General features: G+C 37.1%; 1 protein-coding gene across 18 annotated transcripts in view; it reads right to left on the bottom strand.

The window, feature by feature from the left end:
- SOX6 (SRY-box transcription factor 6) overlaps positions 1 to 15,739 on the bottom strand; it is a 462,971-nt gene that overhangs the window by 58,649 nt on the left and 388,583 nt on the right. For 14 of the 18 annotated variants that reach the window (XM_054026307.1, XM_054026306.1, XM_054026304.1 and 11 more), the window contains 3 exons: positions 14,900 to 15,080; positions 11,716 to 11,906; positions 1,383 to 1,439 (listed from right to left, as the gene is read on the bottom strand). In XM_054026307.1, the coding sequence (XP_053882282.1) occupies positions 1,383 to 1,439; positions 11,716 to 11,906; positions 14,900 to 15,080 (429 nt within the window). The remainder of the gene's footprint in view (positions 1 to 1,382; positions 1,440 to 11,715; positions 11,907 to 14,899; positions 15,081 to 15,739) is intronic. The other 4 variants (XM_054026312.1, XM_054026320.1, XM_054026313.1 and 1 more) reach the window with 1 other exon arrangement.

Here is a 15,739-nt window from a genome sequence, read left to right as displayed (position 1 = left end):
AGTGCATTCTAGGAACAGAAAAACCTTCCAGCTTGTCACAATGAGGTCAATATTACAGTAAGGTAAAGCGTTCCATTTTAATGTTACATAAGAATGGCCATACTAGGTCAGACCAATGGTCCATCTAGCCCGGTATCCTGTATTCTGACAGTGGCCAGTGCCCGATGATTTAGAGGCAGTGAACAGAGCAGGACAATTTTGAGTGATCCATCCCCTGTCGTTCTGTCCCAGCTTCTGGCAGTTGGAGGTGTAGGGGCACCCAAAGCATGGGATTGCATCCCTGACCATCTTGGCTAACCACCACTGATGTATCTAATAGCCTTTGATAGACCTAAACCATTGTACATCTATCAAAACTACAAGTTGTGCGAGTCAGATGCCAAGGTAGTTCCTAATGCTACGAGGGTGGCATTCTCACAGTAGTAGGAGAATGAGGTAGTAACACAGGCCCTGATTTGGGAAAGCACATAAACATGTGCTCAGACCCCTCCCCTATGCAAGTTTCCCTATTAAGGAAAGGCACATGCTTAATTACTGTCCTGAATAGGAATACTGGGGTATTTTCTTTTTTTAAACTAGATTCTGCAGATCCCAATCAGACACTTCCAGGTAGCTGTAGAAAGGTGATGTGGACAGAGACAAAGGGAAATGGCTTGATAAATGGAGGAAATGACCCATATGCCTCAAACTCCTTTTCCCTTTGAAACTAATGCACCTTGTTATTTTAAATTCCTCATCCTGCAAATCATCTTTTTTATGTACACAACATTTCGTATATATTGATAAGCTATTGCAATAAAAATACTATGAGGCATGGTATGACATTTTTGTATTGGGAAGTGGCTTGTGTCCCCCACTCTATCTATTGTAGATAAATCACTATGAATAAAATAAGAGCTTTTTATTTTGTAAGGAAGTATTTGTCTGAGCAGTTTCTTTCAGAAATGAAAATTGTATTAAATGTAACTGGCCTTCATTTCCCTAGAAAGTAAAATAAAAAACAGAAAAGGAAATAAAACTGTTCAGGACAATATATTGCCTGTATTTGTAGCTTTGGGTTTTTTGAGAGGATGGGAAGAGTTCACAGGTACTTCATTAATAAGGTGTTTAGCAGCAATGATGTAGTGTGATCTGGTTGCTTCTATCAAAGAATAAAACATGGGATGTATGCAAAGAATGACATGCAGGTAATCCCTGGATAAAGGAGAATCCCTTGTATCAAGCCAACCTAATCTTATACATGAACATCCAAAAAAGACTGATTGGCATCAGGCTAGGAACAGAATTCTGGCAAGGAGCTGGCAACTGAATATATTTTGGCAACCTGCTAAACTCTTGACAGAACAGAAATTTATACAGTATATGATGTGTCGGTGACTCACTGTGTCTACAGTTCTAATGCATATCCTTCCAGTGATGGCATCTATCCGCACTGGCATCTGAAATACAGCAAACAGTGTTCCTGCACTTTAGAAATAAAAGGGAATAAGCATGTAAATGTATGCTGCACTAAACAACAATTTATAAAAAAAGAAAAGTAGGATGTGGGTAATAGTGGCTGCCTCAGGGAGGTGGTTATAATGATGCAAATGAGTGATAGGGTTCCCAGCTCAAGAAATCCTTTGGGAAGTGACAGTGGAAAAAACAATGTACAGCCTCATGGTCAATATAGGGTTAATCTTAGACACAAGTGCCCACCCTCCTTTACCGCTGTTTATTAAATCACTTTGGGATTGGGGGAGGGGGAAAGAAGAGGAGAGCTTTCCAAATCGCCATCTCAATGCCCCCCCCCCCCCCCCCTCAGTCAACGAAGATCAGCAACTGAAGATGAGGAATTTGAAATGTTTTGTCAGTCTTTCTTCTAGAAGCATTTGCAACACATTAAGGACCATGGGCCTAACAATAAAATTTGGGTTGTCTGCAGATTTTCAGGATGTAGGCTGGGCAATTTCAGGTTAGACAGTCTTTGAGTTTTAAATAGTGCTACAGAAACAGATGATGTTTGAAAATGATTTTAACATAAATAATCTAATGTTGAAGATTATTTATCTTCCTGATACACATTTCCATTGTGATGGGCTTGTTTATGGAGTTAATGTCATATGACTAGAGATAGACTAACTATTTTTCCAGCAAACTTGCCCCTTTCTATGTTTGCAAACTACCAGTAACCAGACTTCGATTATTACACATGTATTGGTAACTTATATTTGTTCAAACACTCAAAGGAAACATTCCAGCCTATGGGTTATTCATGAGTTATTCACTTCCACTTTTCTTTGTTCATATTGAGTAACCTGTCACCTAATTCTTTTCACAACATGCAGGAAGATTCAGTGACAATTTAACATGCTGAAATATTTATTTCTTTATTTAAACCAAAATGTCCAAGCTAGCATAGACCTGGGGCTATGCCAAGAAATAGGCAGTGCTGTAAGCAAACTACAACAATGGAGAATGTGATTTCAATTAATCTCACTATAAATACACCTTGAGAATTTAGAGGAATCTTGAATTTAGGAAGTAGTTAGGTATCAGATGAGGTAATCCAAACTCATCCCTGTTGTACTTAAACCATTCTAGTCAATGGAATTACTCTAGGAATGAATTTGGTCCAGTGTGTTTACCTAAAGGAATGTATGGGGAGGGCATGGAGATGAATGGTAGTATGAATTGCTTGCCAGTGGATGTCTGTGTTTGGACATAAATGTGAAAGAATTTGTGTATGTATTCTAAAGCTCTTAGATGAGCTAGTGAGAGTGGGAAAAGTTTTACCTTATAAAATATGGATATGCAAAACAAAACCTGGAGTAGGTTTGGATATATGTCTGGAAACTCTCTTGAACAGCTTTGTAAACAGGCTGCACATGAGAATATATGATGATTATATTATTATGATCGAGGCAATGCGCTAGCCACAATGGCTGAACAATGTACCACAGCTTCCTTTGGGAAAAACTGCCCATGCTGATTTAACTAAATATGCAGATTTTTCAATATTCACTTTGATCAAACTCTACCCCTTTTGGATTTGTTTCTGCTCCCACATTTAAGAGCCATAGTATACATAGAAGAATGCTTTTTATGCCTTCCAAAGGAAATACCCCATGTGAGTGGAAGACCTGTGTACTCTGCATTGTACTTGTGCTGGAAAGCAGATATCAGAAAGGGGCAAAAAAACCCAAACAACTTTTAAACTATTATTAATGAGGTCTTAAACCTAGCAGCCCTTCAAGTAGGCCTGGCATCAGAAATAAAAAGAACTTCTTGGTTATGTTCTGCCACTATCCCAACATACCATAACGGCAAACAATTTCAAGTACTGTATTCAAATGCAAAACCTAGCAATTAAAGGCAAAAAATCAAGTTTGCTTCTTTTCTGAATGTAATAATTTATATTTGAATGTAGATTTGTGCAAACTGGTGGCTGCTAAAAACTTGACAATTTTACCCAAGATTAATACTGTACAGGTTCATATACTGTTTCTTACATAATACAGTATTATATCATGCGGGCTCTGTGCACTGTGCATTCTTGTCTTACATACATACACTATTTTCATTGTTCCAACGGTTTGACATATCTTTGCTGACCTAGACTTTCCATAAGGTATATTCCTTAGAGGGAAGAAAATGTATTTAATAATTTAGCCAACAGCCAAGTAGTATATATTTTCTTTTAAGCCAATCTTCCTTAGGTGTAATTTTGGGGATTAGGCAGTGAACTACAAATCTAATTGATCAGAGCACAAATGCACATCACCAACTTTCTAAAGACCAATTCAGGGAATGAGGCAATTAACCACAAGACTAACTTAGATGCTAAGGGATGCACAACAAATACTTCCATAGGTGCAATTCAGAGTATGTGGTACTTAAGTACAAAGTTAACAGCTGCAAATTTTGGTGATCTATAGATGTGTCATGTATTTTTCACTATTTTTTCATGTTGTAATACTCAAACGGTGTAAGTCTATTTTACTGTGTTTCGTATAAATGATTTTCATGCACCCTGTCTGGCATATTCAAAATAGCATACATGAAGCTACGCAAGTGTATCTGAGGTTTAGAGGGGGAAATTTATGTTAGGTATATATTGTATTATTTGAGCATACGAACAATGAAAGACTGTGTCACAATGACATGCACTTAGGGGCAAACTTAAGGTTTCACATGCAGCTTTAGCATCGCCTTTCCTGATTTTTATATGCTTTTTTGGAGCCACCCTTGATAAGAGTTCAGTACCTACCGCACTCTGCACCCATCTACTGTGGCGCTGCTGGCCAAAGCAAAGAGGATGAAGCTGTGCTCCCACAACACTCCTCCTCCTTTGGAGAGGTTAATGCCAGCAACAGGAATGGCCTTACACAACCCTTACAAACCTTGAGTGCCAGAACTCTGAATGTCCTTGTGTAAGTGTCCTTGTACTACCTCCCACACTGGATACACACACACAGAGGTGAAGTAAAATCTTTCCCTAAACACAGATGCATATCCTGACTTCAGTTTCTTATAATGTAAATTCCTATAACATTCGATACATTGGTGTAGATTCAAGCACATTTTTGCTGAAAGTCAGACTTGTTTTCCATAATGGAAATGTGTCTCTTTAAAAGAGACTGTTACCGACTCTGAGATCACCTTTCTGCAAGATGCTCCATTTCTAATTTCTGCATGAAAAAGTTCTAATTGCATCAGATAAATTCACCACAGCACTTCTGCGTGTGTGAGTAACATTGTAATCATTTAGCTATTCAAAGACAAATCTAATTCCTGAATAGGCCTTAAAAAACAACAACAACAAAAACAACACTGTGGCCTATTGTTATCCTAGGAATAGCCTGATTTAAAAAAACACTGCAAGTGAACATGATAATCAAATGCATATAACAGCAACCATCCCAGTTCACCAATACCCTGTGCACCTCAGAAGAATGACAAGACACCTGCGTGATATAATATGCTGCCTGGGAAGCTAAATCTAAAACATGCACCCACCCTGCTGAACAATTTGATCACAACACTCCTTTCACTTATTGTTGTAGAGTAATACTGATCTCATGACTAATCTGATCCTGTCATGCAACAATGAATATCTCAATCAATTGTATAAATAAAATAAAATTCCTCAAGCTGCAATGCTAAGTGTATGAAGTCCAGCATGTTTTTCAGTTCAAATAAAAGGGGGCAGTATTACATCAGTTGATAGTCTGATATTTCTTAAATGTATTAGGGAAGGATGCAAATCTACTGTATTTTACAGAAAAATGATTACTGCCTCTTGGACACATACTACTTTAGTGCCCAGGGATAAAATGTTCAAAAGCATTTTCAATCGGACTTAAGCGTCTAGTCATTCGAGCGCCTCTGAAAATTTTTACCTTGGGTCACTATTTTGCTTTCTGCACTACTAAGGAAATATATTGTGAATTTATGCACATTTTTTCAAGTAGACAGGATAAAACACTGACACTTAAAATTGCAAATGGAAATATTGCAGTTGCAAATACTATTTTATAACAACTTACAGTAGGGCTAAGATTTCTAACATTGAGTGTCTCAAGTTAGGCTCCTAAACTCATATTCATACACCTAAAAAAGGGGAGTGAATTTCAAAAGTGCTGAGCACAGAATAGCTTCAGTTGGAGATACTGGGTGCCCAGGCCACTTCATATTCAGGCACCTGAATATGGACTTAGAAGCCGGACGTTATGCACTCACTTTTAAAAATCCTGGTTTACAGTTATTATTTGGTGTCATAAACATAAATGGCCAAATCCACAAAATATTTCAAGGCCCATTGTGGCAATATAGTGAAGATGACTGCTGGGATTTTCATTTTTAACTTCCTCTCCATTCAGAGGTATCTACCTCAGCCATAATCATTTAACTGAGATAAAAATACAGCATGATAAACAATGGGTGTGTGGTGCGTTCTAGGGCCCAAAAATCCCATATAGAGGAGTAGGACTCCTGCCACTTGCTGGGCCTCTGTGAAAAAAAGCTCCTTACTTACTAAGCACCAGGATTACCAAAGGATACAATATCCCACCATCCTTCAAGGACAGCTGTCCCTAGCCATAGTAGAAATTACAGTAAATTCCTTAAGTCTTTACAATGGAGTGAGTATGTGGCTTCTCTCTCTTCCAGAGAAGTTCCAAAGAGGGAATTTTGTTTAACCTTTTATCAGCCTACTTAGACAACAAGCTGCATCTGCCTGTACAGCACGTGGCACAATGGGACTCTGATCAGTCATAGGGCCCTCTAAACACTACCACAATAAAAACAATTTTGTAAGTACCAAAAACTGATCATTTGTGCTAGATACTACTATTGTTTTGTTAGCCTGGCTGTAAAGTATATATCTAGGAAGTACTAAAATAGTTAAGATTTAACAAGAGGGAGCAGAGAGATCTGGAATTGTTCATGCACATAACCTTCGTTGCCTCTTCTTCAGTGGCCCAAAATATGAATATCGGTCTTTTAGTTATAATTAAAGATTCTTCTAACAGAAATTAAAACAAAAAGGAGAGAAAACTTTATTAAGAAGTTTTTGTTAAAATCCCAAAGCAAAACAGAATAGGTGAATTCTTGCAGAGCTGAAGTAAGTATTTATGATTCATGATGGTTCATGAAAGTCTATAATATGACTGTTTCCTTAGACTATTATTCCCATGTCTCATGTTTGGAAATTAAGGACAGTCATAACTAATTCTAGTAAAAGATGAGACACTGATTGCCTGCAGCTTGGTCTGAAAAAAATATTGTTCTGACTGAGTTCTCCTATTCAATTACTAGTCATTGAGTTCAGAGAATAACTGGTAGCAGAGAAGGCTTGGTGTTGGTGCTTGAACAGAAAAGATGTAGGAACTCACTCTGCCATTACAATTATTATGGCTATAATAACAAAATTGATCAAACAATTAATTGATAATATGGTGTTGTACTTTGGGTATTTATAGAACCCTGTGCGGATACAAAATTTGTATTCGCATCCAATCCTCAAAACTGATCTGCAGATATCCGCAGATTTGCAGGACTTTAGATATAAAATTTGGATCCGTATCCATCTGCAATCTGCAAAAATGGTCCACAGATATATAAAGCAGATATCCGTGGATATGCAGGGCTCTAGGTATTTAGGGAAAATAATAAGGTTTTTCTTAATAATAATAATTTTTTCTCATTTACGGAAAAAAATGACTATGCGTGAATGGTAATGCTTTTCTACAAAACTTTCCTGAAGTGTTTCTATCAGGCAAACTTTGTGTACATGTGCAGTGGCCACATGTAAATGATGGAGCGTAACAACTCCAGAGGAGCTGTTACACTCTATTGTGTCAATAATCCATATATTTAACAGTCCCTAAATACTCTGCATTACAGCAGACCGTAACACTTCCAAAGGGGCCGTTATGGCTTATCAAGTCAAATCTGAATGCCTAAATATGGCTTTGACCAATAGACTGTAAACAACTCCAAGGGTAAATAATGCATATTTTAAACAAGTCGAGACTATATTTTGCATACAAGCCATTATGTCTACATTAGGATAAATGAAGTGGGTTTAATCTTTTTTTCATTTGAAATAAGGGTAACATAAAAACATTTCTAGGTCTCCACAGTTGTCTAAGGATTTATGGACTGCTTTTCAGAGGGGCTGAGCATCTGCAGCTCCTATTGAAGTTCATGGAAGGAGTGAGCAAATCATGTCATACATTTTTGGGCCTAATTTTACCCCTGAAACCCTACAAAGTGGTGGGGAAGGGGCATATGGCATAGACATATTATGCAAGATTCTGGTTCCTCTAAAAGCTTGATGAGGTCATGTCATAGGTTTTTTGTAAGGAAATAGAAGATAGCTTCCTGTGTAGAAGATATGATGTGTATATTTACCATGTATGTTCTGCGACCTTCACCCATATACCTCTATCCAGTGCAGATAACTCATGCTTCTGCCTGTATACTGGCCAGACTTGGTGTTGGTTCTGTTCAAGCACCAACACCAAGACTTGAATTTGGCCTTTTAAATATAAACAAAATAGACAATACAGCATCTTTTGGGGTCATTTAGGATATTGTCAGATCGAACCATTAGTCAACATTTAGTCAATTATCCGGGGCTTAAATACTAAACTAAATAGGACTAATACCAATAGTGCATGTTTTGTTATAGTACCTTAATTTACAGATTTCTTTTAAAGATGAACATGACTTGCCTAGAAAAGAGCTATTCCCCCCATACAGAGCCAACCTTCTGTGACTCCAGCCACACAAAAGATGCTTTGTGAGGCCATTTCTGAACTCTTCTGGATGTCTCCACTTTCCCAGCAGTTTCCTGAACTGGGTCAGCTCCCCTTCCACTTCTCCCATAACATCACTAATGCTGTTCTCTCTTCCTTTCATGATGTTGGCCTACAGTTGAACAGCATCAGGTAAGGTCGAGAAATTTGGCTTTGCTTAATAACCAGTTTACGCTTTAAGCTCTATAAATCTCTATGCACATAGAATGGTGTCAATTTAAAATTGTAGCTGACCCACAACTCTCAAAAGAATCATAAAAATGCATCATTCCAACTCACTGTCATCAATTTATTTTGCTCTTTCTGATGACCAAGTCTCTGTGAGCACTTTAAAGCTTTCTGGGTTTTTTTAAAATGGGAATGGGGCAATTTTCAAATATATATGTTTATAATCAATACAAATGCATTTAGAGCCTTAAAATGACATTTTCAAAAAGGCATCAACCCAGGCTTTGAAGTTTTGTGCATAATGTTGTAGGCATAATAGTTTTGCACAACAAACTGTTACCAGTTCTCTGAACTCAAGGACCAGTAACTGACCAGAACTCAATCACTTGTTTTCAGTCCAAAGTGCAGGCAATTAGCGTGTCATCTTTTTCTGAGATTAGACTCTTGTTACTCATTCACATGAGCAGTGTCTAATTATCTGGAGGCTATTTTTTAAAATGTGGCACTAAAAGATGGACATAAGGACCTGATCCTTTTAGAAGAAGCAAATCCAAAAAGGTAGCTATGATTTCAAGGCTCTGCTGGGATCATGAAACATCTTCACTCTGTGCCACAGATAAAGAATAGTTTTTAACATAAAATATTAAGTAAAAGGAAATTATCATTCAAACAGAAATAATGAAAAGGGAGTGCTTATAAATATCCAGAATGGAAAAACATACCTTTCTGTAATGATATTTGAACAAAAGTATGGTTTTTGTTTTAAATGTATTGTACAGATCTATTTTACATTTTATACAAAGTATGTACACTTCTTCCATAAGATTTACTACTCTTAAAAATGCAATTTTTTCATTATTTTGTGGGAGGCGGAGGGTGGAGTGATACCATAATTTTAAAGGGCCAATTTGTATCCCATTGTATTTGAATATTTGCACTACTTTATAGTTGTGGTACAAAACCAAGGGACTAACAAGATATCAGAGGTGTGGCAGTAATATCCCAGTACAATCCTTGTCTTGTCTTATTGCTTCACTCTGTGGCTTATACTATAATAAATAAAAACAACAGGAGGACAGTGAATTTTCACGATAAATCTCCTTGCTGTAATTTTGTTGTCAGAGCCTTAAACAGCACAGTTAACTCTGAAATGTCTCTGTGTAAAAACAGCATTGTGGGATCCAGGGTTATACTCTTTCCGTGACTTCCACATCTACTCTGATCAGTTTAGAAGCATAGAGATGATTTTTCTAATGGGCAGTCATGCAAGCTCAACCTGGGTTCTTTCACCTTATGCATCATGAACAATAAAGATTCTGCGATTTAAACTTAATTAACAATGTTGTTGACAATACACATGAAGGAAGAGATTCCAGCTGATTCTCCCAAAGTTTTATTGGCTCTGCTAAGAGACCTAAGAGGAAATAAAAGTTATTTTAGGCAATACAGGAAGCTGGTAAGGTTCAGAAATCACCCAAGGAGCAGACTTGGTAGAGCAAGTAGGTGCCTTTTATACACACTCATTTTACAAAGTAGAAAAAAAATTAAGAATCACTTTATTCTTCCTTTTTGTGTTTTAAATATTTTCAAATATTGATCCAATGACACTCATGGTATTCATTTGTAAAGTACATTTACATTAAAAAAAAAAGCATAGCAGGTGTGACTTTTTGTGTGTCCAATCTTATAGTTTGGACTCAATTAGGATTCCAATTGACTTTAATTAGAATTTTGCCTGAATAAGGACTGCTGGATCGGTTATTTAATTTCCCTGTTACAGACTTTCTTTCATAGCATTAATCTGTATTAAATGAGTTTTAAAATGCTGTCATTTAAACCAAACCTAATAGAAATAAATATTTATTAGGCTCTGAATTTATTTTGCAAACCATTGCTAATCCTATGGGGAAAGAGGTTAAAGAAATCCCTTTAACAGGCACTGACCCTTTCCTTTACTGTTTTGGGTAATGTAGAGATCTTATTAAGTTAAAATATAAAATGTAGATTAAAAGACATCTTGTCTTCAACAGTGCTGTTTACAATGTTTCATTCCCTTTCTGCTATGGTCTCCTGGCTCACTGATGGATCTCTTGTGTGTTTAGATAAGATCATCATATAAGCAAAATATTATGGAGGCTTTATATATAGTTACTGTTGTGTTGAGATTTATACTTAAAAAGGTATTAAATTTCTTTTTTAGATATGAACAGTATAGTATAACTTCCCCAAACACACAGCACTGACACTTTAAATATTGTATGAAGATTTTGAGAATTTCCAGATAAATTTTGTACTTCATTTATGAGTTAGAACCATTAAAATCTACCTTTCTTTAAAAAAAAAATGAGTTCTCCAGCAAAGAAATTCCAAAATTTAAAACATGGGCTGCTTTTAAAATGTATTAAGATGTTAATTTTGTGTAATTTAATAATTGAGTCATAACTGTTTCTGTTTATGCCACAATGTTTCCTGTAGAATATTTTCCCATTTGTTGCTAAATGAAATTTACAGCCAATATTGTGGCATACAACTGATTTTGTGTCAATTACTTTTGGTGGGAAATAGCTTATGTGATGTATTTTTGCAGGATAAGTCACTCTTGGGAAGACAACTGAGAAAGCATTCTTCATCAAAAGGGCTGCCCTACAGCTCAGCCAATTACATGATTCAGTGGTTCGCCAGTTCAGCTATATTAGAGCGACCCACTCCTGAAGCAGATCTCTGGGACCTTGGCAAGTCCATAGAGCAGGGCTGTTCTCCTGAAGATTTCCTAAATTCTGGAGAACTCTTCTTTTGTGCACCGCCTAAAGTGAATAGGATGAGGGCATCCCTCCTGACCCTTCTGCAGATCTTGTGAAGCCTCATTGCTAACATGCCTGACTAAATGCTATTGTACTTAATGCAATGCTTTCCCTGTTGCTTTGTCCATCCTTTTGTACTGCATCCTCCAGTTTTCTACTTGTAAACTATAAGCATATTTGCATATGTTATACCATCACGATACTCAACTACACCAATACACTAAAACCCTCTCTAACACAGTCATTTTAACCAACACTATCATCTTCAATGCACAACTCAATCTAATAGCCACTCACAACCTTAATTCCAACCAGTTAACTTGTTATTCTAACCAGTTAATTTGTTATGTACAGATTCATAGATTCTTACATTTTGATGTCAGATTAAGAATATACACAGGAAATGGTGCATATGCATCTGTTTCAGTAATATTTATGCATACCTTTTCATTCCTGCAGTTGTTTAGACCCATGTTATTCATAGAGGGCAGTTTTACATCGACACCATGAGGCGGCTGCTGCTGCTGCTGCTCCCTCTGGATCTGCTCTCTCATCTTTCGAGCCTCCTGTATGGCTTTCATGACTGTGTCCTGGTCCCCAAATAGGGCAGGTGAGTTAAGACTGGAAAGGATATCTATAAATACAGAACATACCTAATTAAGACAACCGTTCAGATTAGATTCTTGGCTATGCAGTCAGCTTTCATCCTGTTAGAGTGGCACCTGATTAATCTCTGTAGTAGTAGTAGTAGTAGTAATGATAATCTTCTCTTTAGACCAGTGGTTTTTCAACATTTTTTCATTTGCAGACCCTGAAATATTTTGAATGGAGGTGCTTTTGGAAATCTTAGGCATAGTCTGCAGCTGCCTGAAAACAACTGCATTAGATGGTTGAATTAACATGCAGTACTTACGTATAAGAGTGGCCCTTCTTTGTGCCATTACAAATGTGACTACTTAGTACACAACATAGCTCAGCAAACAAGCACCGACCTCTATGAGACAACTCATATGCTTAAAGTTAAGCAAGTGCTTAATACTTTGCTGGATCTGGACCCAAATGAGAAATCTTTGAAACGATAAGAGCAAAAAACGAACAGGAAGTAAGCTTGCTCAGTTGGCTATAGAAATATATATGTTTCTTTGTTAAGGGATAAATGTCACTCCCTGTACTGCGCTTTGAAATCCAGAAATTGTATACAGCAGTTAGTGTGTGGTGGTAGGCAAGTTATTACATTAACAGGAGCTCAAAGCTGTAAATTACTGAGACAAAATATTTCTTTTCTTTCTGTTACATGTAGCAGAGATTGAAAAAAAAATCTTCAAGCTTTAAACAAACTATCGTTCCTCGGTAAAAGGCATTTTATTGTAGGTAAAAATTAGTACTGTGGATAAAGCTTTCTAATTTTAGACCAAAAGACAGCAATTATTCAGTGACTGGTAGTTTCAGGCTGCTGTGGTGAAGCTTTAACTTGATCCACCTGTTGTTTCTGCATGTGAATGTACATTATACAATACAGAGATGTGTGTATGTGTGTATACACACACACGCACACGCACGCACTACAGCTAGGAATTCTTGGGGAATCCTGCATGACAAGCAAAAATGTCTGTCCTTTATTTAAACGCTTTAAGTTTGCTAGGCTTGTGAACTTAATTACACAAAATATATATATTGTAAAATGAGACAATGTTAGAATTTTTCCTCAGAAGAAAATTCTTATTGACGTCAATTCCGTTGACTTCAATGAGAATTTTGTCTAAGTAAAGCGTGCAAGATTTGACCCAACAGCATGCGGATTTAAAAAAAGTAAAAGGTTACCATCTCCGACTTTACCTTGAGTAAGGAATAATTGATTTAACACTGTAGCCTACACAAGGTTTTAGGGATTACACCATACTGGTTTTTAGCATAACTGAGGCGCTCCTCCCTAAAACAGTGCCACAATAGAACTCAATCTATGTTCCCCCTGAGTAAAATTCTCAAAAGCTCCTAAGTCACTTGTAGTATGTCTACCCTGCAAAAAAAAAAAAAAAAAACAGCCAACCTGCGGCAGCAAACCTCAGTGCAGGTCTACAGACTTGGGCTTGTGGGACTCACGCTAAAGCACTAAAAATAGTCATGTAGATGTTCTGGCTCAGACTGGAGTTTGGACTTTGAATCCAGGGATTGGGGTGTGCTTCAGACCCTGAGCTCCAGTCCACGCTGGAATGTGTATGGAGCCATGTTTAGCATCATAGTACGCCCCACATGCCTGAGTCTGTAGACCCAAGTTCTGAGACTTGCTGTCGCAAGGTTTTGGGGTTTTTTTCCCCAGTGTACACATACCCACAGATGCCAAAGTCCCATTGGTTTTAAAAATCTGGCCCCAAGTGATTTTGAAAATGGGACACAGGCTCCTAAGTCTGCTGGGAGAAATTGAACATTTTACCACATCTCATCATAGCTCCTCTTCTACTTTTAGACTGGGGGAGAAAGCATACAAAGTTTGTGTAGTTTAACTTTTAATTGAAAATATCCTCATCGTCTGCCACTTTTGTTCTCTCCCTGTCTCTAAAAATGCCATTAGTAGTCTGGCTTCAAACCTACCTGCTGTCCTGTAGTGTTAGATACAACAATAGTAGGGACACTTAGAAATAGCATGACAGAAAGACCAAATGACATCTAGGAAGCTGCAGAAACTATATTTCAGGAAACATCCCTCATGGGATTGTGAAGTTGTCTGGAACACATCATAACTTTTACAAATTTGTTTATTATTTACAAGTGTTTACATGTATTTTACAAGTATATCTGAGGTACGGATTGTGAACAGCCAGTTTGTCATAAATATTCAGTCCACAGTTAAATTATCAGAATTCTGTTCCTTGACTGGATGATGTAACCTTTATAAACTACTTTTGCCCCCCCAAACATTTTTCATTTGTGAATCCTGCATATGGGTCAAAAATTCCCCGTACGCAAACATTAGAATGTACAAAACCTGGAAATATGAACATTTGTGAGCAATGAATAATAAAGAGATTTGAATGGTCTGAACAGAAACTCTCCTGTCTTTCTACCTCAAAAAATTTTTCAGCATATTCAGAATAAGATCTTGGTGCAAGGATATTGCAAATCTAGGACACCACTGGTTCATGGGTTGCTGAAACTTTAAATGATAGAAAATTATATTTCTTTAGGAACACTATTCTGAGTAAGTCTAACAGGCATATTCAGGCAAGGAAAATCAAGTCAAGCTATCTACTTGCCTGAACTTCTAAAACAGTTTACTGTAAATATACCTGGGTCCGATTTTTGAAGGTGCTTAGCACTTTGGCCCTAATGCTGCAAAGCACTTTAAGAACATGCTTAATTTAAAACACCTGAGTAATCTCATTGGATTGAGCTCATGTATGAGCCATCATGTTTTTAAATCCAAGTAAGGCACTCAAACTGGCTCTTGTATTCATTCATATGCTCATTTGTTGCCTAATCCAGAAGCCAAGTTTGAAAATTGAGCCTTGTACTTATACACACAATTATGGGAGCAGGGGAATCTTCATTATTCACACAAAATTGATATTATTACATATCCTTTCCCTTTTTGAAATCAGCACTTATTTCCCTTCCAACTTGTGGGTTTACCTAAGGAGGATCCTCTTCCCAATGTCCCTCCGATAGGGCTCGGGATGCCACTTTTATTTGGCACATTCACTGGACTGGTTTTACTAGCTGGGAAGAGGCTCTGCGTCGGTGACGTCGGGGATTTGACAGGTTCAGCTGTTTTGGGTCGGGCTGAGAGATTCAGTGGCTGCGCTGCTTCATCCTACAAGAGTTTAATGTAAATAATTATTAGAAAAAGACAAATGAAACACATTATCACTTAGTAAGACACAGTCATTTTACACCTCCGAGACAATGCCACATTCTCCTGCAATAATAACAAAAGAAGCTAATTATCTGCCTCCTTGAAGATTCAACGAAAGGAAACCTCATTAATTTCTCTGTGTTATGCTTCTATTTACATTAACTGTGTGGCTGGATCATTCTTTTTGCCAAATTAAAATTTGAATTAGCTCACATTACAGCTTAATTTCCTAATGTGTTTTCAGAGATCTAAATTAACCTAGGGCATTTACAAAGAATTATTTAAAATTTCCAGCAGCTCAGTAGTGCTTTTGTGCTGGTTCTGTTTGAAAAGTTCCTGGAAATATAAATAAGCTATGTGGTTTATTTTTTCATGTATTAGAAATTAAACAAATATCACTGATTAAGGGAAATATTAAGAGCCCACTTTTGGCCCATACACCAATAACCCTGCCATTGCTGCACACCTTTCACATCTATTTTTTTGGGTGCACACTCTGCACGGGATATTAATCTATGCTCTCTTCCTATCGTTAAAAAAGAAGTTTTGCAGTGAATGTAAATGCACTGCAATCATCTATGAACACTATTCAGAACTTAAAATATACAGCATTTTCT

This window comes from Malaclemys terrapin, chromosome 4 (assembly GCF_027887155.1).
Source record: "Malaclemys terrapin pileata isolate rMalTer1 chromosome 4, rMalTer1.hap1, whole genome shotgun sequence".
Taxonomy (NCBI): Eukaryota; Metazoa; Chordata; order Testudines; family Emydidae; genus Malaclemys; species Malaclemys terrapin.
Note: the sequence above shows the minus strand (reverse complement) of the source record. Positions and strands in the feature narration are given on the sequence as shown.